The sequence below is a fragment of the Alternaria arbusti genome (genome assembly GCF_024043155.1).
Source record: "Alternaria arbusti strain BMP 1465 chromosome Unknown scaffold_4, whole genome shotgun sequence".
Taxonomy (NCBI): Eukaryota; Fungi; Ascomycota; class Dothideomycetes; order Pleosporales; family Pleosporaceae; genus Alternaria; species Alternaria arbusti.
The window spans coordinates 2,073,271-2,096,505 of NW_026249944.1; the positions used below are offsets into that span (position 1 = coordinate 2,073,271).

A 23,235-nucleotide genomic window follows, 5' to 3' on the forward strand; every position below is an offset into this window, starting at 1 on the left:
CGGGGCGTTCGAGCTAGACGCATTCCGGCGAGTTGCAGATCAGAAGCATGTAAGCCACATGGCGGCAGTATACTCTAACCATGCAATAATGTTCGATGTTGGGTCTTGACCAGTAAATTCTACAGTCGCCTACCCGCGATTTGGGGGCTGAGCCAGTGCTATTGGTAGGACATTTCAAGCCTCCGGGAGACGGCTCATCACCGCTGCACCCGGAAGCAATTGCGGGTGTCACAGAACCACGCCTTCTCAATTCCGTCGCCAAGCTGACGACCCAGTTTTCATGTGGATTACATGTCGCGACCCGTGCCGTGGAGAAGGTATGAGCAAGAAACCGCCACGCCTGCGATGCACGTCTGATCCTGCCAGCCGGTGTCTTTGCCTCTTCGAGTGTTGCTCGCCACAAAATGGGTGAATAACCAGACAGATACACGAGATATCTTATCGGCTTACGGAGGTCTCGATCTCTTTGTAGTATCTTTAGTTCCTTTATCTTCTCCCGCAGTCTCAATGCTGAGGCTCTGCATGCTCTTTCCGCTGCACGCCGTTTCGACCTCTTTATAGCCGTCTGCCTCCAGCACTGTTACCTCCGTTCTTGGATCAGCGAGTACCCAACATCTGTTAGCCGGCCAACATTACCCCACGACGAGCAATGTCAAACGACCCCGAAGTCGAGCATAAGACGGCTCTTAGCCAAGTTCGCAATGCCCCTCACGAAAGTTCACATGGATCGGAGAAAGACGCAGAATATCTTAGCACCACCCCAGATGGCGACAACACGGTCGACACCAACTTCCAGGCTGGTGTTCAGGACATCGAAGCCGTGACGCTCTCCTGGACCACCGGAGCGCTGGTGACTGCCTATATCCTCATATGGCTGGTCTACTTCATCCAGGGCTTGGTAGGCCAGATCAGCAGCGCCTTGATACCCTACGTTACCTCTTCTTTCGCCCTTCACTCCCTCACCCCTACCACCAGCGTCCTCAGCTCTGTCATCGGAGGTGTGACGAATCTCAGCATAGCCAAGGTTCTGGACGTTTTCGGCCGCCCACAAGGATTCCTTCTCTGCTCCATACTCGCCACTGTCGGGCTTGTTATGTCGGCTGCTTGCAACAACGTTGAGGCATACGCTGCGTCGCAGATCTTCTATACCGTCGGCATCAATGGTGTTGGATACAGTCTGAGCGTGTTCGTCGCAGACACGACATCATTGCGCCACCGGGGTCTTATCCAAGCTCTGGCTGCTTCGTCCTCTTTGATCACCGCCTGGCTGGGCGGACCGATCTCTACGGCATTTCTCAACGGAGCAGGCTGGCGTTGGGCCTTTGGCATGGAAAGCATCCTCGTCCCGGCGGTCACCCTTCCTCTTTTCGGCCTTTTCACTTACCACTACTTCAAGGCGAAGAAGCAAGGTCTGGTACCCCAACGGTCGAGTGGACGCACATTTTGGGAGTCGTTCAAGTACTACATGCGCGAGTTCGACGCTGTTGGTCTCTTCACGCTATCTACTGGATTCGCATTCTTCCTTCTGCCGTTCAACCTCTACACTCTGCAAGCCAAGGGATGGGACTCGCCCATGATCATTTGCTTTCTCGTCTTCGGTATCATCTTACTGATCCTTTTCGGAATCTGGGAGCGATTCTTTGCTGAGATTTGCTTCATCCCCTGGAACCTACTTCTGGATCGCACTGTCGCTGGAGCGTGTCTCCTGTCCTTTGCTCTCTTCTTCAGCTATATGTGCTGGAGTTTGTACTTCACCTCCATCCTGCAAGTCGTCAACAACCTCAGCGTTACGCATGCCAGCTACATCATGTCGACCTATAGCGTTGGTGGCTACATCTTTGCTGCCCTTGTCGGTGGCTTCATATCCTATACTGGACGGTTCAAACCAGTCACTCTCTTCTTTTCACTCCCTATGGTAGTACTCGGAACCGCACTGCTCATCCACTTCAATCAGCCCACGGACAAGATCGGTTATATCGTCATGTGCCAGATCTTCGCCGCGTTTGGTGGTGGTGTCATGACAATCACGGCTGAGATTGCCATCCTGGCCGCAGTCAAGGAGCAGCAATACTTCGCTGTCGCCATCGCTCTGGTTTCCATGTGTGGAGGTGTTGGTGGAGCCATTGGACTAACGGTCTCCTCTGCAATTTGGCAAGATGTGGTTCCCAAGAAGCTCATGGAGTACCTTCCGGCGGAAGAACTTCCAAACTTCTTGATGATCTATGCAGACATCACAACTCAGCTATCGTACCCGGTTGGATCACCCACTCGCTTGGCCGTACAGAGGGCTTACGGAGATGCACAAAGATATTTGTTCATCGCAGGTACTGCTGCATGGATCATTGGTATAGCTGGCGTGCTCATGTGGCGAAACATCGACGTCATTGGCATGAAGCAGACAAAGGGCCGTGTATTTTAAGCTACATCAACATCTCGAGACAGCTATTAGTAGAGAAGCGGGCCATCGTTTTTCCAGCTGTTTGGTCCTGAAAGCAAACGACCTGAGACCTGCAGTACCTCAATCACTATGCACTCGAAACCTCTCTCTTCAACTCTTGTTACATTGGCGAGTCGCCTGTATACTTTGTATTATCGTAACCTCTTCCCATCGTTGATGTATTGTTGCGCGCTTGCCAGAAAGAACGCCGGATGCACGATATGCAAACTCCTGAAATCCTCCCAAATTCTTCCTATATATACACCACCCATGCTTTCCATAACTCCCTCCTCTTTATTACCCTACCAATCATCTGAGAAGCCTCAGCAATGCATGCCATAGTTCGAAAACGCTTGCGACGGGTCAATAATGATGGAATCGTCCAAATTCGTGAAAGCCAACAACTCCGAATTAATGTCGTAGGCGCCAGAATCATCGAATGTAAGATCAAGACTTTGCTGTGTCTGTAGCGGGGTCATGAAGTTGCTGTGGTCGTTAGTATCATGGCTTACGTAGGTTCCTTCATTCATCACTTACGGATCCCAGTTGCCCCATAACTGAGCGATCATCTCATCATCGAGATGAACCTGCCCATTCGACCCATTCGCGTCTCCGTTGTTCTGTTGAGCCTGGCCCGTGATACCCAGGTCGGCGAGACGCAATGGTGTTTCCTCAGTCACCATTTTGGTGAAGCCAATCTGCTCCATGCCACGTGTAAGCTCCACCAACTTCTCGATATGCGCGCTATACCGGGATGTTCTGGTGTGTGCGTAGGCAAGGATGAAGATCATGATCAGCCGTAGGATACATGTGCTGTCAAAGGCGGTTAAGCTCGATAGTGTACCATCGTTTGCCATTTGTGTCAGTATCGAGATGCTCTTCTGTGCGGCGTCGATGCACATCTTGCCCATCCGCTCGAACCATATCCGTTTGCTCGAAGCTAGTGTCCCGTGCTTGATGACAAGGTATAGAAGGAAGGGCCGTGTGAGGAGTATCGTGGTGCTCCAATATTGGAGATGCAAGATTGCGACCGCACGTCGGTGCGTGGGAGGCGCGGGTACGTCGTATTTGAGGTGTGGCGGCATCTGGCGATACCACTTTTGCAGCAGCAGAAGGGAATTAGATACGGTTGAGAAGGATATCGAGTTGGCGGAGCGTTCCATGTAGACCGACTGTATGATCTCACGCTTCAAGCGGCAGAGAGATACCGATGTCGTCATCCATGATAGCGGGGTATGGAGTCCGGGATATAGTATCTTATAACCGTTAGTATTGACGCGTTGTGAATGGGCGATTTTAGACTTACCTGCTCTGACGGCATGGGTGTTGTGACCTTCGTAAACCGCTCATCTATGACCGTCGGACTCCCGCCTCGCGAAGATAGTTCCTGGTCGAGCTGGAACAGTGTCCACCAGATTCTGCGATTTTGTTCTCGCTCCGTTGTAGTTCCAGACTCAGCCAGTTGGTCACGATGTAAACCTAGAGAGAAGGCCATCTGAACGCTAGCGCCCATGTACAGATAAGCGCTGACCCTGGAGCAAAGGTTCTCCATAGCGATGCTCTGAGCAGTGGTCAGCCATGCCGAGAACAGTTTCAACATTGCCAAATGTACATACCATCGTAGCCATAGCACGTATACTATCGACATCGGCCTCATCATATACTGCCGGAATGAGTTGTTTTGCAAGTGTAAGGTAGTCCTCGGATGTCTTCAAGTCTAATGCAGCTGGCCAATCCGGAGGCGGAGAGTTGCCATTGGCGCCTACATAGTTGGCTGCGCCAATAGCGAACATCGTGTACAAACAGCACATCCAAGAGCTCGACGAGCGGGGTGCCGACTCGGAGTACGTGTTTTCTATTCGTCGGAGCAGGGTTTCCACTGGGTATAACCAGTACGTGCAATGGACATCCTCTAGAAACCGGGAGATGTAGACGTCGCACAACTCTCGACCGGGAAGGTAGTAGCTCTCTTCAAAACCAGGAGAATTCGAAGGCGAAGAGCCTGGTAGTGTAGGCGGATATGAGCCTACTTTGGGGCCTGGGATAATCGACGGGTCCTTCCTTTGCATACCCAAGGTGGCCACAGCAGCATTAAAGGGTATTTCACTGTGAGCGCCAACGTATCGAAATTTCCCTCTCGAATCTTTCATCATGCAGCCCAACGGCTCATGCAGTTCCTGTACGTCTTGTTCCTCGCCATCATCAACACTCTCTGCATCCTCAGGCGACTCTTGGTCATTACTGAAGAGGCCTTCGGTATGCTGGACAGGCTCCGCATTGAATGTGCCTTCCTTGATGGCTTTGGCAATGGTTCGGAGCGATTGCAGGTTAAGCTCATGCCCAGGGAAGAAGTGTTCGAGGATGCGCATAGAACACTGGTATTCTTCCTCGGTAACATGGTAATAAGGCCTTTTCCTTCTTGGGGTAGCGATTGTGCACACCGCGCCTGTGCGTGCGCAGTAACGACATGGTCCCGGGACTTAAGATTGTCAGCTTGTGTCATTGTCGGCACGATCGTACTACCGGTGGGAGAAACCCCATACCAGGATCAATACACTAGAGGTAGTCATTAGTTTCTTGGCACCGATTGACGTGGAGATGCCTTAAGCTACCTTTGTCTTCCTACTGCGACACCGATCACAGCTGCTGTGGACACGATGGGCGTTCGGAGCTCTGCTGGATGGGGGTGCCGAAACTCGTGGCGGGGCGACGGCCGCGTACTCGGCCATATTTATCCGACACCCTCGACAGCCCGGCCGAGTGAGATGACACTAGCGGCGATACGAAAATTTCATTCGGCAGGCTTGCAGCAGTTCGTGGAGAAGTCATGGAGCATCGAGCCCGCTGCAGTTGAGGATAAAGGAAAAGGGATCCCATTTCTAGCGGGGGATCTGCTGGGGCATTGAGCCCGCGCAAGGCCACCCTGCAGAACCTGCCGGTCGGCTAATCAAAATCTATAGCGAACACAGAATAGCGCTGTAGAGACGGCAAATCATGTCGCAGCCGATCGTGTCATGTCGCAATATTTAAGATATCTTAATCAAGACGCTCTTTGTTTCCAGAAAGTTGTTCAAGGAATACAGAGGCTCGCCTTCGCGTCCTGAACCTGATGACTTGTAACCACCGAAGGGCATGTCTACGCCGGTAACTAAGCGTCATCGAGTCAGCGAATGCATCACGTACAATCCAGTTGAATGTATATTGCTTACCTGGTGAGGTGCAGTTGACGCCGACCGTACCAGCTTCAAGCCCTGTTGCGAAGCGCATCGCGCGATCGATGTTTTTGGTGTACACTGACGCATATAGTCCGTACCTAGACAGAATTAGTCAATGTTTGTTTCAGCTTGGCCACGCTAGGGACCGTGAGACGAACTCTGTTGCATTAGCCTTTGCGAGCACCTCGTCTTCAGTCTTAAAGACATTGATGTTGACAACTGGGCCAAAGATCTCTTCTTTCATGATCTTTGCGTCCTCTGGCGTGTTCTTGAATATGGTAGGCTCAATGTAATAGCCTTCGCGTCCCGATGGAGCGCCGCCACCAGTGAGGAGTTCGCCGCCGGATTGCTTTCCCGATTCCAAATATTGTAACACAGTCTTGTGTTGCGCCTCATCAGCTTGTGGGCCGTGGTTGACGCCGTTCTCACGCGCATCGAGGGGGTCACCCATCTTGACCTCTTTTTCGAAGTTTTGCTTGAAGAGCTCGATATACTTGTCGGCAACCGTATCTTGGACGTAAATGCGCGAGTTGGCCATGCAGACTTGACCACTGTTCCACTGGATGCTGTGAGCCGTTTCCTTCACGGCCTTTTCCAGATCGGCATCTTCGAAGATGACTGCTGGAGACTTGCCTCCAAGTTCGAGGAATACTTGCTTCATGTTGGACTTTGCGGCGGCTGCCTGGATCAATCGTCCCGTGCGACTTGAGCCTGTGAACGATAATGCTCGCACATCCATGTGATGGCTCAAGATGGATCCGCTAACATTGCCGAAGCCGGTGATGATGTTGATCACACCTGGAGGGAAGCCAGCCTGCTGTACCAGAGTGGCGATCTTTGCGGACTACTATCGTCAGTCTATTGCAGGAGTGTGGAAGGAATGACGTACAGTCAATGGAGCCTTTTCAGAACTCTTCAAGACCACAGTATTCCCAACAATGAGAGCCGGTGCCAACTTGTTGGCCAAAAACAACAATGGAACGTTCCAGGGAATAATGCCAGCTACAACACCGTAAGGTTGACGCAGCGTCATGTTGACGTATCCCGGAGTCTGGACGCTCGTGGTACCTGGTCAATGTTAGTAGCCTGCTGCAAAGCTCACACTCAACCATCTTACCCTGCACACTGTATCCAGCTTCTGCATAACGATCCCACTTCGCCGCAGAAGCATAGGCATCGAAGAACTCGCCTACTGGGCGACCCATAGAGCTTGCTTCTAAAGCGGCCAACTCATCGTTGTTCTCTCGGATCAGACTAGCCAACTTCTTGAAGTATTGGCCTCTTTGGTCTGGAGTCAATTTTGACCAAGCAGGAAAAGCAGCTTTTGCTGCAGCGACAGCATTGTCGGTGTCTTGCTCAGATGCCTCGTGAACTATAACGATCGTAAGTCTGTTTTCTCCGAAGTTGGTCGCAAGCTCTTGCGTTGACGTTCCAGACTCACCTTTTGCTACGAGCTTCAATGTGGCGGGGTTGGTAATGTCAAACGTCTTCCCATTTGATGATTCAACGAACTATAAAGTAGTTAGCGGAGGCATAATCAATTGATTTAAGAGAGCCAACCTCTCCATTGATGAAGAGACGCGTCTCGATTTTTTCCGGTAGACCCATTTTGATGGCAGAAGTTCTAGAGCAAGTATATGCAAGTGTCCCTTGATAAGGATTCAAAGGATTGTGGCAGCGTATGCTATCTCTTCCGTGGGGATAGGTGCGGTAAATTTGGAGAAGCAGCGAGGCTGTGGCACGGCGTTGCTTCGATGACCCCACCTCGGTGCCGTCTTGCTCCACACGTTCTCAAAATGACCCGCCGGAAATATCAACCCGCGGCTTCAGACGTGTCGCGTCCATATCACCGCCAATATAGGCGAGCCCATTCGCGGAGCCCTCGCAAGAATTCCACCCTTGCTGCGAATCTCACGTTGGGGAATAGTTCCCTGTATCGCTGACAACTTCGTGTTAGACTGATAATGATAAAAAGCGGCGTAGGGCCTCAGCGATCGGTTGAGTTGCACTTTCATAACCTTTCCGAGACGCCGACATCATGGGTAGCGAGATTGAGCAATTGAAGGCTATGGTGGGGAAGCTTCAGGCGGAGGTAACGCGTTTGAGCGGTATGTGCTTAGTCAGCTATCGATTAGCTTCCTGCGGCCTGCTAAGGGAACACCAGATCAGGAGGACATTCGCAAGCTTCAGTACACTTACGGGTATTATCTCGACAAGTGTCTGTACAAAGAGGTTAGTAGAGTGAACATGCTACTTGACTGGAAGCTCATCTTAACAGGTCGCCAACCTCTACTCCAATCACCCAGACACATGCGTTGAGTTCCTCGGAGGCCGATACAATGGCAAGGAGGGCGTCAAGAGACTCTACATCGGTCGCTTCGCGAATGCCTTCGTAGCCGGACGCAATGGCCCTGTGCATGGCTTTCTTCTCGATCACCCACAGATGCAGGGCATAGTCGACGTCAACGCCGATGGCACGCGAGCCAAAGGTCGCTTCCGCAGCATGATGTCGGCCGGTACCCACGATAGCATCAAAGATACACACCCTCGCGGCCTAGTACAATGGTGGGAAGGTGGCATATACGAGAACGAATACATCAAAGAGAATGGGGCATGGAAGATCTTCAGGTTGAAGTACTTCCCCTTCTGGCACGCGACCTTCGAAAAGGGGTGGGCGCACACCAAGCCGAACTATGTACCCTTCCTTTCGAAGACGTACCCGGAGGATCCAAATGGGCCAGACGTTCTTTGCGATCGTCCGATGCTCTGGCCTGACACGCGCGTCGTGCCATTCCACTACAATCACCCTGTCACTGGCGAGCAAGTCGCCGACGATGATCTTAGAGCTCCACACTTTGGTCAGGATGCTTCAACAAGCACTCCTCCACTCGTGCTGAGCAAACCAGAATCTGACTCGTAGAGGCATGCTTAGCTTAGAACGTCGAATGACTTTATGACTATACCTGCGTTGCATGTGTCGATATGGCGCATGAAGACGTAGCCCTTCCTTTGCGTAATGCGATTGGAACGATTCAAATATTCGAACAAATGATATCAGGTCTTTCGTGCTCGCATCAACTCGTCAGTGGCGTTTTTGGTGTCGTACAAGCACAACGCGGCCACGGCTTCAGAGCTCTTTGCATCCTACTCTATGCAGTCTGACAGGTTTATTGGAAGCCCAAAGTTACATCGCTAATGATGCGCAGCAAGCCCTAGAGAAAGAGCAAATGCTCGCGACCAAAGTCGCCACGCAAGCCTTCACAGTCACCACCATTTGATTTGCGTTATAGCCAGTCTTCCCGGTAAAGCACCCCTCTCAGCGGCTCGGAGACGGAGCAAGGCGACCTATCATCCCTGCGTCAGCTGCGTGCTATGATCTGTCATAGCTATATTCGGACGAGAAACTCTCAGTTCAGCGCTACGGCTATGTCCGTGTCCAAAAGTGTAGCATTGTCCCATTTTCAGGGTTCAATGCTGTGTCGGACCAATAATGCCGCTTGCAATCCCGCGCGGTCGCATCAATCCGGGCACAACAACCCCTGTAACCATCTCCAACTTCCCCGCAAGTCCACCTCCCCACATGCATACTCGTAACTTTCGAGCACGGCAGTACGTCTGGTAGCAAACTAATGCATCTCCTTGCCAGAACGAAAGATTGTAATATGAGTGACAATTAGTATTAGACCACCTTACTGCCAGGCGGGAGAGCACAGCACGTACGCGATGGCACACATATTCTCTCTCGCAAACCCTGCCCCATCAGCGTATCATGGAGGGAGCCGATCGGATGACCAAGTCAAGTTCCCAGATAGTGGCTTCTTCCAAGGCTTCAACAAACCATCGCGCCTCGAAGCCGACATCTTTGAGCTCGAGACGACTGGCACAGTGAGTATGCCGTCCTGTAGAGACAGACCGCGGAAGCTCAGTCCTTTCAGATACCCAAAGATATAAACGGAACTTTTTTCCGTATACAGCCAGATCATCGCTTCCCACCCTTATACGAGGAGGACATACACTTCAACGGCGATGGTTCGGTTTCAGCATTTCGTTTCGAGAACGGTCACGTCGACTTCAGGCAGCGATATGTACATACCGACCGGTTCAAGGCGGAAACGAAGGCGCGCAAATCTCTACTTGGCCGATACAGAAACCCATATACCGATAATGAGATGGTGAAAGGTATTATAAGAACAGCTTCCAATACTAACATCATCTTTTGGCGCGGGGTGCTGCTAGCCATCAAGGAAGACGGCCCACCTTTCGCTATGAATCCAGTCACACTAGGGACCATTGGCCGATATGACTTCGACGGTCAAGTACAATCTCCAACTTTTACTGCGCACCCCAAGTTTGATCCAGACACAGGAGAAATGGTATGCTATGGCTATGAAGCTGGAGGTAACGGGTACGATGCCAGTTGTGACATCGTAGTATACACGATCGACAAAGATGGGAAGAAAACCGAGGAATGCTGGTACAAAGCACCGTTCTGTGGGATGATACACGACTGTGCTATCACAAAAAACTACTTGATCCTACCACTCACACCAATTAAGGTCAATGCTGAAAGGCTCAAGAAGGGCGGCAATCACTTTGCGTGGGACCCAGACGAAGACCAGTGGTACGGCATCGTGCCTCGTCGCAATGGAAAGCCAGAGGATATTGTCTGGCTACGCGCCGACAACGGTGTGTATGCCACTAGTGATATCGTGACAGGCGCTAACAATTCCAGGCTTTCACGGTCACGTCGCTGGCTCCTACGAAGACTCGTCGGGACACATCGTCGTCGACCTGACCATAGCTTCAGACAATGTCTTCTTTTTCTTTCCACCAGACAGCCAGGCAAACACACCCACGACGTTGCTTCAACGTAACAAGCTCGTCTCTGACACTTACCGCTGGGTCTTCGATCCCAAAACCCCCACGAACACACGGGTACAACCTCATAAGCTCTTTGGTATCAACGGCGAGTTCTCACGAATTGACGATAGAGTTCTAACGAAAAAGTACAACCACTTCTGGCAATGTAACATCGACCAGAGCAAACCGTATGACTTCCCGAAGTGTGGCCCGCCCGCCGGTGGTCTCTTCAACGTACTGGGACACTATGAGTGGGACAGTGGGAAGAAAGATACATTCTGGGCAGGACCGACATGTACTTTCCAAGAACCGGTTTTCGTTCCAAAGGCCTCGTCTTCTCCATCAGACTTCGTGGAAGGCGAGGGATACATCATGGCTTTGCTCAACCATCTCGATGTTTTGCGCAACGACATCCTCATCTTCGATGCGCAGAACCTCTCCCAGGGGCCGCTGGCTGTCATTCATCTACCTGTCAAGTTGCGTCTGGGTCTGCACGGTAATTTCATCGAGCAGAAAGACATTGATGAATGGGCGGAGAAGCGGAAGGAGGGCGGTGAGGTTGGGCCGGCGGTACCGGCGAAGGAGATGTTGCCGTGGCAGAAGAAGATGGCAGAGGAGGAGGGCCTTGGAGTTGCAGTGCCAGTACCAGAGAAAGACTTTTTCAATGGGTCGAACGGTTCGATTGGACTCAACGGTAGTTGATTTGTCGGTGAGATTTAAGTGACAAGGAGAACCTGCTACTGCAACCCGATCTCGATCGTGCTCGTATACCTGTCTCCCCCATTTGAACGGTGCATTACTGGAATCCTGTTAACCTTGATCGTCTGGGTGTATAAGAATAGTGAGCACAAACTGTTTGCTTCAAATTAGTACAGATACTATTCAATACTCACTTCCAAGTCACACAAGCGCTTCTGTACAGTTCCACCCCCACCCTTTTAGCAGCCTTACGGACTGGAAAAGAGGGATTCTAAGCTCCGACTACAATTTATTGAATCCTCAAGAACTTCCTGGGGTCAATTGGGTGCACAGACATCATGCCCCCTTTCCTACCATTCTAATGATGGGCCCGCCTCTAGTACTAAGGTGGCGGTGAAAGCACCCACTCCTTATATAAACCAGCTCATTTCCATGACCACGGGCCCATTATCTCCAGTCCGGCTGGTCAACTGCATACCGACTTACCAGAATCTCTTTTTGAGCACGCCCGTCTACCCACTAAGCAAGATCAAGAACCAACCAGAAATCCCTTTCAGATCGACCTCAGTCATGGCCGATCAATCCTTGCCAGGAGGAATATTGTATACAACTCCAGCTCCGTCCTCCGGCATGGATCACAAGGCCTTACGCAAAGCTCGAAAGTCCGCGGGAAGGGTAGCTAAGGGCGGAGTGTGTGTAGTCAACGAGCAGGAAGCTTGCGCCGGAGAATCCCCATCTATCGATAGGCGGCCGATCGAAGACACGATCCAGTACGAGTGTTGCATATGTGGAGATGACTTCATATTGTCCGAAGGTGTCACTCACTGCACAGAACACTTCATGTGCAACGAGTGCGTCGTTGACGCATACATTGCTGCTCTCGCCGACACTGAAGCCTTTCCAGCCCGGTGCTGTACTCCACTTCCACGTCGTCTTGTAGAACACTTGCTGAGCCCAGAGGTCCTCGAGACCTACTCACTCAAGGCGCAGGAGTACTACACACCACGCGCCATTCGCGTCTATTGTGTCAATGAGCAGTGTCGCTCATTCATCCCAAGATCTCATGTCAACAATAGCTATGCCTTTTCCACGGTGGCCCACTGCGGATGTGGGACTAGCACCTGTGTCGGATGCCAGCATGAGTGGGCAGGCCAAGAGCACCGTTGCGTAGTATCCGACGAGCCAGGTATGAGGCCAAACTGGATGCCCGAGTACTCGAGCACCTGTCGCGTAAAGTCATGTCCAAACTGTCGGGTCTGGATGGAGCACAAAGAAGCCTGTAACCACATGACCTGTCATTACTGTCGTCATGAGTTCTGCTTCGTTTGCCTACTACCTTGGACCAACGAAGGCTTCCATCAGGATGAAGGTTGCCCGTCTTACGGAGATCCAGTCGAGGGGTATGAGCTTGGTGCTCGTGGCCTGCATCGAGACAGTGGCTATAGTCGCGCAGGACTCAATCGACTTGGCCAGCAACAGTTAAGCCACGCCATCACGCAGTACGATGCGGCTTATGATGGCGATGGCTACAACGATCCTGACTTCGATGATCATGGCTACCATGATGAGTTGGATGATGATATAGACTATGGCGACGAACGGGGTTACGAAGATGATGAACTGGAGTACGACGAGGATAATGCAACAGACGAAGATACGTCTGATGATGAGATTGAGACCGACCCAACAGATCCGGCGCAAGTGGTCCATGACCCCGAGGATGAAGCCGAGCAAGATGGTCAAACTCATAACGTTGACGACGATCAATCTGAGCTGAGCTGGATCGACGGGCCTCAGAATGATTTCAGCGAAGACGGCGAAGTAGACGCAGCGCAGAGCGAGGCTGACGTAGTTGCTCCTGCAGACGATGTCGTTCCAGTCGGGATAACAATTGTAACTCTACCAGATCCAGCACCACCACGCCCACGGCCGTCACCGCCATCAGATATGGCTCGACAAGAGATTCGTCTGCGCCGACGCGTCCCAATTCTGGCCCCGAGACCACACGACGCTAGCGTCATCTTCGACGGCGGTACTCCGAGCTTCCTGCAGCTCAACTGTACCCACTTGTGGCGACGCAAGATGCTATATACGACAGAGTATAGCTATTCGCGCTGCAAAGGATGTGCATATCGTGCGAATAGTTGGACAAACTTCTGCTGTCTGCGGGCTGGTCGCTTGTGATTGGTGCTCACAAAGCTTCCGCTACCGATTCTTGGCCGAGTGGGAGTGCGCGGCGAGTATGGTGAATGTCTTCATTTGGGCAGAGAAGGGTGTCGTACCGTTCAAGACTGAGCGTCGTCGAAAGGTGAAGAAGGTGGAGGACGAGATTTGGGCGGATCGCGACGAAGACATGCTGGGTCTCGCGAGACTAATCAAGGTTTTTGAAGCCCAGCTGTCAGAGCTACAGCCTTTTCTATACTATGGTTTTGGAATTAGTTCGTTGTTCGAAGAGCTGGAGCTGGAGATGCGGAAGGAGTACTGGGCTGTTACGGAGGAGGATGTGGGTATGCCTGGGCTCACCATGACGTTCGACCTGGCGAGGAACTTCTCTGCACCATTGCGCTGGGATGAATCGACGTAGCCACGTACAGCGAAGGAGTCCGGCAGTGCAATGATAATCGGATCACTACGGAGATCTGCAATAGCACATAGCAATGATTTCATGGAACCCTGTAGACGCCTAATGGAACGACGACGTTCGCGTAGATGTGACGCGCGGTGATGACGTCATAGCGTGGCATTTTCGCGCGTCAACATCTCGGGGCCGTCTTCCGACCTCCTCCCATCCAAGATCAACACGACAGCAGCTACCAAAAGACAGCTCGAATTCAACGGCCATCACACAATCTTTCTTTTCGCTCCTTGCTTTCATTTGCATTACCTTCTGTCTCATTTCGTAGCGTTCATGTGCATCGTCCAATTATCCAGCTTTATGCCTGCCATGTTCCCTCCTTCTGATAGTTCGGTGAAGTGGACTCTTTCTTCACCGGGTGAGAGTTGTGAGCGTATTGTCACATCTAGTTGAGGGCACCAGTTTCGTGCTCTTGACATACTCTCGCGTAGCTCTCTTCTTCAACACACTGCATGAAGCAGTAGAATCAACGAAAAAAGGGTGGGTAATTATCCTCCGCTTCGTCAGTACGAGCCCCCAACGCAGCTCGCACTTGGGCTCTCGTGAGACCTCTGCTCTTACATTTCCGCCGTTGTATTGGCCCGGGGGTCGGGCAATCTATTTGGGGGTTATGTGCTCGCGAAATCAAGAGTTGGGGGCTTACTATATGTTACCATGCGCATCGGAGCGCGTTGGGATGCGCCGTTCGATCGTCAGCAAGAGCTCCAACACTCTCTCGCCTAGGTCTCGAGACCTTCGTGTGGTACCGTCACTCACGTCCGTCTCGCGGTTATTGAACGTCCTCGCCCAGTTTGGTGCTCAAGGTCCAGCCCAAGGAACGTAGTTCCAAGAACTCTTGCGCGAGATGAGGGCCAAGCGCACGTTTCTTCCGTTCGGTCCGTGGCTACCCATAACACCCACACGAGGAGCCCGCTCTCACAGATGTCGGCAAGAACCCGTCATACAGCGTAGCGGGCCCTTTGTGCACATGGTATGACCATCAGGTCTGGGGGCAGCATGATGGGCCTCGTAGGATGGCTGACTTGCACCGTAAACGGCGGGATCCATCCATGTGAGCGAAGGTTCGGAACAAAAGAGGTACTCAGGGGTACCGAAGAGAAGTGGGAAGGTGGGAGGAGGGGAGGAAAGGAAGGACAGTCAGGAGGGATAGTCTTGTTCTTATTGCAGCCTGTCGGACCCCGGCGGCCGTATTGGCTCGTGCCCCACCACGTCCGTCAGGTATTTTGATCACGTTATTCACTTGCACCGCGAAGGGTGCCTAGACGCACAGACGTACTGAAATTCCTTCCTCTACTTGGCGTGCTCTACGTTCTTTGAACCACTGACACCGAGATCGTACCTTATCCCCCTTACTAAATACCCGCCATGCCTCCCGGCCACCATCAATCGATCAAGTCCAACAAGCGCCGCAGATCTCACTCGCCAAGTACCGACGACAAGAAGAAACAGAAGCAGACGCAGAAGCGGACGGCGGAAACCACATCGACAAGGCGACATGACACTCGCAAGGTTGCAGAAAATCCCCCGGAAAAACACGTCGCCTCCAGGACCAAGTCAAGGGCGGCAAGGCGCGCGGCAGCGAGGGATAGGCACACTCGTAGTACCGCTCGCTCCGGCAAAGCGTTGGCTGCCGCTCCAGTAACTACACTGTATGCGACCGCCATAGATCTTCCCGATGAAGTGATTTTGATGATATTTGACTATGTAAGTACTCCTTGGTATTCGCTCAAACTCCGTCGTAACGTGACTGGCGCTCCAGCAGAGTGTTGAAGCTAACTTGGGTAGTGCGGAAAGAAGAGCCAGTTGCAACTGTCGAGGACCTGCAAGGCAATGCACCGAGTTGGAACGGAGGCACGATTCCGGGATATCGACATTGTGGTCGGCCGGATAACGTCCAAGACGACCCCCGCTCACTTCTCGATCGTCCTCAAAAACTTGCGTTTCACTCGGCATCTTCGTATCAATGCACTGGATAATGATCGTGGAACAAGGCTTTTTAAGCTTCTTCTCAACCGTCTCAAGGAGCTCAGCCCAGTGTCGCTACGCTTCGTGGGTTCTCTCAATTACAAGTCGTACGTCGGACTATACGGCCTTCTCACCAGCAAGGAGCGTGGTAAGAAACTCAGATCTAAACTTCGCAACCTCGATCTTCCAATGCGACCGCTTCGCGAGACTTGCCGACCTGGACATAGCAACTCGGAGCCTTTCAAAGATGGTGGCATCTTCAACCACTCGGCTATTATCCGGTTCCAATCAGACAAGCAACTAGAAAAGCCCCTGGCTAGGGAGATCAGCGTCGTAGGAGATCACGATCCCAGCCAGCAATTGGACTCCGGCACCCCGCATAGTGTGGCGCAAAACGTCATCCAGATGATGGGTATCGAGACTCGAAGTATTGATGAGCTGGTGGTCTTTGGCCGACATACGACTAGGGACTCTCCGACCTTCTATCTTCAGAACCCTTTCGATAACTTTGGTCTTCACTTGCCTTCGAAGCCGTTCGGGCTCAGAGAGCTGAGTCTTGTTGGCCTCGATTTCCGGCAACTACGGCCTGCGATGTTTACTTCATTCAGCATCACGACTCTTCGCACTCTTCGGGTGAAGCAATGCTGCTGGTTGAAGAGTCTTTTCAAGCACCTGATGAGCTCAAAGGACCCTCTTCATCTTCATACGGTCAAGATCAATATATACAGCTATGGAGAGTATCTTCAGCCGGATGAAGCTTTCGGATTCGCCAAGTTCTGCAAGTCATTTTCGACATTGAAGAAGCTTGAGATAGAAGCTGGTGCAGATTGGCAAACTGACTTTGACGCACATATTCTCAGTTCACACAGCGAACTCGAAGAGTGCTTCCTGAGTCTCGGCAAACCATCACTAGACATGGCGACGATCGAAGTTCTCCAGGAGAACCACAAGAGTCTCAAGGTGTTAGGTTTCAGGTGTCAAGAGATAGCGGGATCTTTGGAGCGGGGTCGTTTATCACAAGAAGGTGAAAAAGAGATTTCTCTTTTGGCTGCTGAATTACCGCTGTTCAAGAAGTTGGAGGAGTGGCAGTTGATCTGCGATACCCCTCGCTCCAAGGACGTATTGGGTAGTTTCAAGACCATTGCGACGGAGATACACCAGCGCGTCGCGGCTGCCTTTGGCACACGTCCACTCAACATCAACACCATTTCGATCCTCACTCGAGACATCTTCTACACCCTAGATGAGGTTGACGCTGGGAAGATACCCCACATGCATAGGTTTCATTTCTCAAAGGTGGTAGCAGAGGCTGGGGGTATTCAGTGTTGAAGGAAGGGACGAAGACTGGTTACCGCATGTGGCGAAAGCTCCTGAGTACCGTATTAAGTTGGCGTTTGTGAAGCGGAGATATATGGAGGGCCTCCTGGAAGTGCTGCAGGTAGATGGAACAGCAGGACATACATGGACTTTGAGGATGACAGGTAGGACGTCAGAGATAGCAATCACATATTGCACATACACATCTTAGCGCCTAATTCATGGTTCCACATCAGGTCAGATGGAGCGACCCGAAGCTGTAGGATGTCAAGTCGCACGCGAGTACGAACCTTAATTGACGCTCTGGATGGGTGGACTTTGGGCTCGAATGGGAAGTTCGTGTCGTGGGCGCTTTATCTTTGTGTAGTACGTGTGATCTGAGGCACCACCTAATCCGCCACGTAGTATAGGATGTTGCGAACTCGTTGCCACTTGCGCTGCTCGTCGAGCATGTTGTTGGAATGTATGTGGGGTCTGGTTCTCCGACGTATTCGTAGTCGGCAAGCAAACTAGTCAGATAGGGGCCTGTATTTGCGCACGATACTCCCTGTGACTCTCTTGCCCGGCCCTGTTGTGGGAGACATGGCAAAGAAGAAGAGACTCCATGTCGGTGCTGCGGGAGTGGGAGAGACCTGTTGGACATTCTTGGAGACGAGAGGACTGGAAAGGACCCATATTGTGATGACTGGGTCTCTTCCGGAAACGATCCGTACTCCGATGACAAAACGGCTTTGGCGAATTTTGGGTCTGGAAACGGCGGGGGCATTAGGTCAGTTCGACATAATGGCGTGGACGGTGGGACGACAGAGGAGGCGCCTTGGGAAGACGTCTGGATCTGGATTGGGTCGCTCTTGTGTCCAGTCTCCCTCCTCTTCGCGCTGACGTCTCTTCCGGGGTAGAAGAGTCTACTCTGCCACGTTTGCAGCTGGTGTCTTCCGCCTGCGCGACTTCAGCATCCTCTGATATTCTCTTTTGGCTCATACTGCTGCGCCGATGATGTTGTTCTCGATGAGGGACTGGAGTGGATGCCGAAGTAAAGTCTGTAATGCCGTAGTGCTGGTGGTTGGTGCTGTACTGAGAGAGGCCTGAGGGGTGGTAGTGGGGGTGGGGGTGGGGAAGACGCCAGCGCAGGATTCATGACGTCACCCACGCTCGGTACAGCCGCTAAACCGCAAAGGTCTGTCTCTAACTTGAAGACTCCGACCTACCTACCTACAGCTCTCCGTATTCAAGTACCACATATCCCAATGCTTAGGATAGTTGTACTCGTAGCGCATCTTCAGCTCTCCGGCTACTGCAGTCTTTAGTCCTCGAATTGCTGCAGCGCGCAAAGAGGGCCGGCATCGCACTCGTAGTAGTAGCTAATTTGGCGCAACTTGCGCGCTGCAGCACGCGCATCAGCTTACGATGTATTGCATTACAACTATCAGGTAAACAAGAAAGAGGCTGTTTGTGCTAGCTGTCCTCATCGCGGCATTTCTCGTGGCGTTTGACAGAGAACTAACACTGCAAAGGCATCCACTCGGGTCGCCAACGCACCCCCAGCATACCTACCTCACTGTGAAGCGGACTCTTTCTTGCTGAGCTCTACGGAGCATGCTTCCTCTGGTCTGCTACCGGACAAACGCTCTATCTGGCAGCATGTGGGTGAGATGGTTCCCATGCCCAGTACGGCCCGTCGTCGCGACTTCCTCCAACGCACCGCCCCGCAAATTTGCGCCTGCGCAGCTTCCTCTAACAGAAAGACCTGGCGCACAATCAATTTGAAAATGCGGGGCCACAGCATATCGAGCGTGTTTTCGCTGCGCTTTCGCTGCTCTTCTGCTTTTCCCTTCCGCGTTGTCCTTGTCCAGTCCTGTCATTATCTAGTCCATTCAGCCCAGCATGACTCCTCCCTACCAGATTCGACGAGAGCGCCTTGAGATTGAGGTGATGAACCGGCTGCTACGAGAGCCAAATTGGCAGCCCTTCCTGAGAGAGGAGGTAAATGCCGCCAACAAGTTCAGAGCTACGCGGGCCTACAGGACACACCGAGAAGCATACGACAACAAGAACAGCACACCCGCTGCCTCTACGTCCAAGCCTGGTGAGACTCCGCCAGCTAAGCATCAAGCTGGTGACGGAAAGAAACTCCCCGCTGCACCGAAGACACCGCCTGCTGCCTCTACGCCTAAGCCATGTTACACTCTCCCAGCTGAGCATGGAACCGGCGACGGAAAGGAACCACTAGCATCCAAGACACCGCCCATCTCAACCGCAGCGCCCATCTCAACTGCAGCCAACATCTCGCCTGCAGCGCCTATCTTACCCGCAGCGCCTATATCAACCGCAGCCAACATGTTAACCGCAGCTAATATCTCAACCGCAGCGCCTATGCCAACCGCAGCGACTATCTTAACCGCAGCGCCTATGCCAACCGCAGCCAACATGCCAACCGCAGCGACCACCGCACCTACTGTAACACCTGGCACGCAGATCCAGCATGACTGCTCTCCTCCTCCGAACAACGATGACCACGAAGAATATGGCGTCGCCATCCCGTTCAGTCAGAGTAGCGCGCAGCCCCCAGAGCCAGAGTCTCGGAAACGGGTGAAGCTGACTGTCGACTTGTCGCAGCCACCAAGCCAGTCGGACATTAAGGCAATGCAGATTACCAAGGCAACAGATTTGGATCGCGCATCCGATTACATCCTGAAGCTGACCCTCCGAATGGATACGTGTCCACGGGCGGGGATGCTCCGTGACGTCGTTCACATGGCGGTGCAGCAATATCAAGAGTCCGACGGTGCCATACCGCTGCGTCTTCTTCCGCTCGGACCGTGGCCAATCAGCCTCGCCTCTATGATCGAGGTGTGCCAAGCCAAGATGTGGCTGTCCGGCACGACTATCGACTTCGTTGTCGAGAGATGTGGCAGTTCACGGGGGTACTCACCGGAGGTCGTGTATGTCGCTACAAGCCGTCCAGTGTACATGGCAACCATCGGCAAGTCATGATCCAACCCCGAGATACGCCCCGACATCGCGTCACTTGTTCCGCAATCAGTCTTCATCCTCCCTGAGCTCGACGCCGCAGCGTCCATCGTCTTCACTTGGAATCTGACGAACAGCCATTGGGTAGTGGTGCAGGCCCTATGCATGGAATTTGGGGCGGGGGCTCATGCGCGTGTACGACACAGGACGTAGATACCGATCTACGTCTATGTTCGAGCAGGAGCTCCGGCAATTCCTCGCGCTGGTGGCGCTCTCTCACCCCACGTCCAGATTAGCGAATGTCGATTGAAACACGGTCGCCGTTAGATACGAGGAAACAGTGCAGCAAGAGGCAGCTGACTGCGGGGTCTTCGCAGCGTGGAACGTGAGGACATTACTTCACAGTGACCAGCCCGCGAAGTCGGCCTCCGACGCCTTGAGCCTTGGTATGGCACTCCCACGGGAGCTCTTCACCGAAGCACACAGCACTATCAGCAGCCGTGATCCCCCTTACTGCTCGAGCCAGGCTGCGCTCGATGCGCACATCGAGCATCTATCTGGCGACATGCGCAACCCGACTGGCATTAGCCCGAATAGCAACCACCACAACGATGACAAGAGCAAGGACCCTGACGACAACGACTATGACAGTGACAGCAGCGACGGCTACGCTGAGCGGATATCTCACTCTCCTAAGATTCGACATCATCTTACGCAGCATGACCTCGACGAGCAGGACATCATTGTCCGTAGCGAAGCCGTCGCCATTCTCGAACACAAGACGCAGAACCTTCCGTATCAATCCGTACCAGATTTCAGTGGTCGCAAACACGAAGCTCTCATGTGACGTTTTGCCAGGCGCTACCTTGCTACGATCCGCAATGCAGCCTTCCAAGTAATGCGTTATAAGCTTGGCACTATGCTGCGCAATAGGAAAACGCTGAGCAAGAGGACGATGAAATTCCCCCGTGCGAACGTTCGCCATCCCGGTTCATTTGTTAATGGGAAATTCATCAAGGCCAATACGCGCATTATCCCTACATGCATCGAAGCGTACGCCCTCGAAGGCAGCACTACCATCCGTGCCACCGCGGCTCGTGCTATCTTTGGCACAGATCTCCATGTTTGCGCTTCACCGCCTGACCCGACACGCACGTACAATGTGGTACTTCCGTGCTTCCGTCGCTCGGGCAGGCCATGGGACGGTATCAGCTCCGATACCGAAGTCCTCCACAACGAATCCGAAGACGTCAATGTACGCCTACAAGCGATGTATGATCAATGGGAACAAGTCTTCAACAACTACCCAAGACCCCACGACAAGATTGACACACAAAGAGCGCTAGCAATGCAAAGCTTTAGGCCGGTTTGGATCCCACTGGTATTAGGGTACATCACATCGACATTCCCAGTTCTCAATTCAGCTGGACATTCAGCGCGAGTGGCAAGCGTTTACGACACAATGCGAAGGGTCATTGACCATGTTCAGGCTCTGGCGGGTCGGCGCATCCGTGTCTTATTCCTCTTTCCGGGCGTGGACGGACTGACAACCAACAATGAGTCCTGGCAATACCTAGTCGACCGCTTTCCAGAAGTTTTGTTCTCTTTAACCGCTATCGTGTCCCCGCAACTCGGAGTGCTCTACCCATCGGTATTTACCAAGATCGAGCGATATGCTTGGACGCACATTGACGTCGAGGAACTCTACTCTCCTCACAGCGAGATGCTTCGCGGGTTCGACACTGCTACACTATTCCTTCAGTCTCCAAAGCCCACTCGCTTTGTCTCTTGGCTTACTGCTCTTCACGAATCTTCGTCTAACAGCAGCTGTTTTCGTCTACTTCAACGTCTTCGCTCAGCGAATAGCCTCTCTCAGTGATGTAGATTGTAGTATATATATTCCTTCTTAGTTCCACTACATACCGTTTCTCTACTTCTTAAGACTACCTGATAGAATATGCCGCACGCCTTAGACAAGGAAAAAGCTGAATAGGCCTGGGGGCTACATCAACACAAAAACACTCAAAGTAGGTGATTGACCGTTGATGTAGGCTCTAGGGTATTTAGACTTTTCTTAGGTTGACATGCATATGTGATGAATACACAGGCGCCTTTTTAGCTTATACTAAACAGGTCTGCAGACTACATTAGGACAAAATTATGCAAGGTGAGTGACTTGACATCAATGCAGGCTCCAGGGTGTTCAGGATTTTCATAGCCTGACGTGATTTCGCGGTTTGCCACCGAGGAGAGGGACTATACCTACTCCCAGCACTACCGGTTTCGTTATTTCAGATCTACCGATCAAAATCGGATTTGTTGCAACCTATCTCGCATAAGATAAAACTCGGACAGGCCTGCAGCCTACATTAAGGTAAGAACATCCAAAGCAGGCGACCTGATGGCAACGTGGGCTCCAGAGTGTTCGGGTTTTTCCTGTCTGCCCCCAATTTGGCCCGCCTCGTTCGATGTATTGTACCGATGATATGAAGACGTCCATCAAACACGCACACTGGACTGTCCATGATCTAGGTGGAGATGTAAAGTAAAAATGCAAAGGGACTGTCTCCATTGTATTTTTCCATACCGATACGAAACCAAAATTTGGTTTGTCTCCGCGGATCGCACTTGAGCGGATAGCAAGCAATAGACTGGGCCTCATACTTGCACAGATAGCAAGAGGACGAGGAGAGCCGAGAGCCGTTCGAAAGATAGATACAGCTACAACAAGACCTACTAAGCAGCGCGTAAGTTGAGACATCAATACTCGAGCGCAGAGTGGAGAAGATAGGTGAGAATCGATCTTCCCAATGGTTGTGTATTGCATGATGGGACCAATGACAAAAAGGGTATAGCGTAGTCGATGATAGCCCAGAATGTGGGGGGCAGCGTGTCACATGCCACACCTTTGTCTCTGTTTGAGGCCATGTGAATGCGTAGGAGGTGTCGGCTGAGCCTAGGTGGTCTAGAGGGGTGTCATCCGTACGCTGGTATCGTAGTGAGGCTGGTGGGGGTGCTGTCGGCGTGGTGGCGAAGAGGGACTGGGGGCAACGAAGTACCTGTCGCTGTGGCTAAGGACATGTTGGTGCGAAAGTAGCGAAAGCCTACAGTGCATGGGAAACACCAACTACTCGCGT

The 23,235-nt window shown here is 52.2% G+C and overlaps 8 protein-coding genes across 8 annotated transcripts; 6 read left to right on the forward strand and 2 right to left on the reverse strand.

Moving 5' to 3' along the window:
* Window positions 1-649: 649 nt before the first annotated feature.
* J4E86_004345 (uncharacterized protein) lies at window positions 650-2,419 on the forward strand (the record flags this gene model as incomplete). Its single annotated transcript, XM_051444888.1, has 1 exon — window positions 650-2,419. One exon carries the CDS (start codon window positions 650-652, stop codon window positions 2,417-2,419), a length of 1,770 nt encoding a protein of 589 aa, XP_051304513.1.
* Window positions 2,420-2,760: 341 nt separating this feature from the next.
* J4E86_004346 (uncharacterized protein) lies at window positions 2,761-5,166 on the reverse strand (the record flags this gene model as incomplete). Its single annotated transcript, XM_051444889.1, has 6 exons — window positions 2,761-2,923; window positions 2,975-3,693; window positions 3,744-3,998; window positions 4,054-4,916; window positions 4,981-4,993; window positions 5,050-5,166. 6 exons carry the CDS (start codon window positions 5,164-5,166, stop codon window positions 2,761-2,763), a joined length of 2,130 nt encoding a protein of 709 aa, XP_051304514.1.
* A 297-nt stretch (window positions 5,167-5,463) lies between these two features.
* J4E86_004347 (uncharacterized protein) lies at window positions 5,464-7,260 on the reverse strand (the record flags this gene model as incomplete). The annotated part of the gene is made up of 7 exons (XM_051444890.1): window positions 5,464-5,585; window positions 5,647-5,750; window positions 5,811-6,496; window positions 6,542-6,720; window positions 6,770-7,024; window positions 7,094-7,163; window positions 7,213-7,260. The coding sequence occupies 7 exons, from the start codon at window positions 7,258-7,260 to the stop codon at window positions 5,464-5,466; spliced, it is 1,464 nt and encodes a 487-aa protein (XP_051304515.1).
* A 430-nt stretch (window positions 7,261-7,690) lies between these two features.
* Window positions 7,691-8,572, forward strand: J4E86_004348 (uncharacterized protein; the record flags this gene model as incomplete). Its single annotated transcript, XM_051444891.1, has 3 exons — window positions 7,691-7,760; window positions 7,817-7,884; window positions 7,931-8,572. The coding sequence occupies 3 exons, from the start codon at window positions 7,691-7,693 to the stop codon at window positions 8,570-8,572; spliced, it is 780 nt and encodes a 259-aa protein (XP_051304516.1).
* An 803-nt stretch (window positions 8,573-9,375) lies between these two features.
* J4E86_004349 (uncharacterized protein) lies at window positions 9,376-11,214 on the forward strand (the record flags this gene model as incomplete). Its single annotated transcript, XM_051444892.1, has 3 exons — window positions 9,376-9,537; window positions 9,588-10,338; window positions 10,385-11,214. 3 exons carry the CDS (start codon window positions 9,376-9,378, stop codon window positions 11,212-11,214), a joined length of 1,743 nt encoding a protein of 580 aa, XP_051304517.1.
* A 1,306-nt stretch (window positions 11,215-12,520) lies between these two features.
* J4E86_004350 (uncharacterized protein) lies at window positions 12,521-13,795 on the forward strand (the record flags this gene model as incomplete). Its single annotated transcript, XM_051444893.1, has 3 exons — window positions 12,521-12,611; window positions 12,665-13,270; window positions 13,317-13,795. 3 exons carry the CDS (start codon window positions 12,521-12,523, stop codon window positions 13,793-13,795), a joined length of 1,176 nt encoding a protein of 391 aa, XP_051304518.1.
* A 1,416-nt stretch (window positions 13,796-15,211) lies between these two features.
* On the forward strand, window positions 15,212-17,140 carry J4E86_004351 (uncharacterized protein; the record flags this gene model as incomplete). The annotated part of the gene is made up of 2 exons (XM_051444894.1): window positions 15,212-15,550; window positions 15,632-17,140. The coding sequence occupies 2 exons, from the start codon at window positions 15,212-15,214 to the stop codon at window positions 17,138-17,140; spliced, it is 1,848 nt and encodes a 615-aa protein (XP_051304519.1).
* Window positions 17,141-19,012: 1,872 nt separating this feature from the next.
* Window positions 19,013-20,945, forward strand: J4E86_004352 (uncharacterized protein; the record flags this gene model as incomplete). The annotated part of the gene is made up of 2 exons (XM_051444895.1): window positions 19,013-20,070; window positions 20,504-20,945. The coding sequence occupies 2 exons, from the start codon at window positions 19,013-19,015 to the stop codon at window positions 20,943-20,945; spliced, it is 1,500 nt and encodes a 499-aa protein (XP_051304520.1).
* Window positions 20,946-23,235: the final 2,290 nt, after the last annotated feature.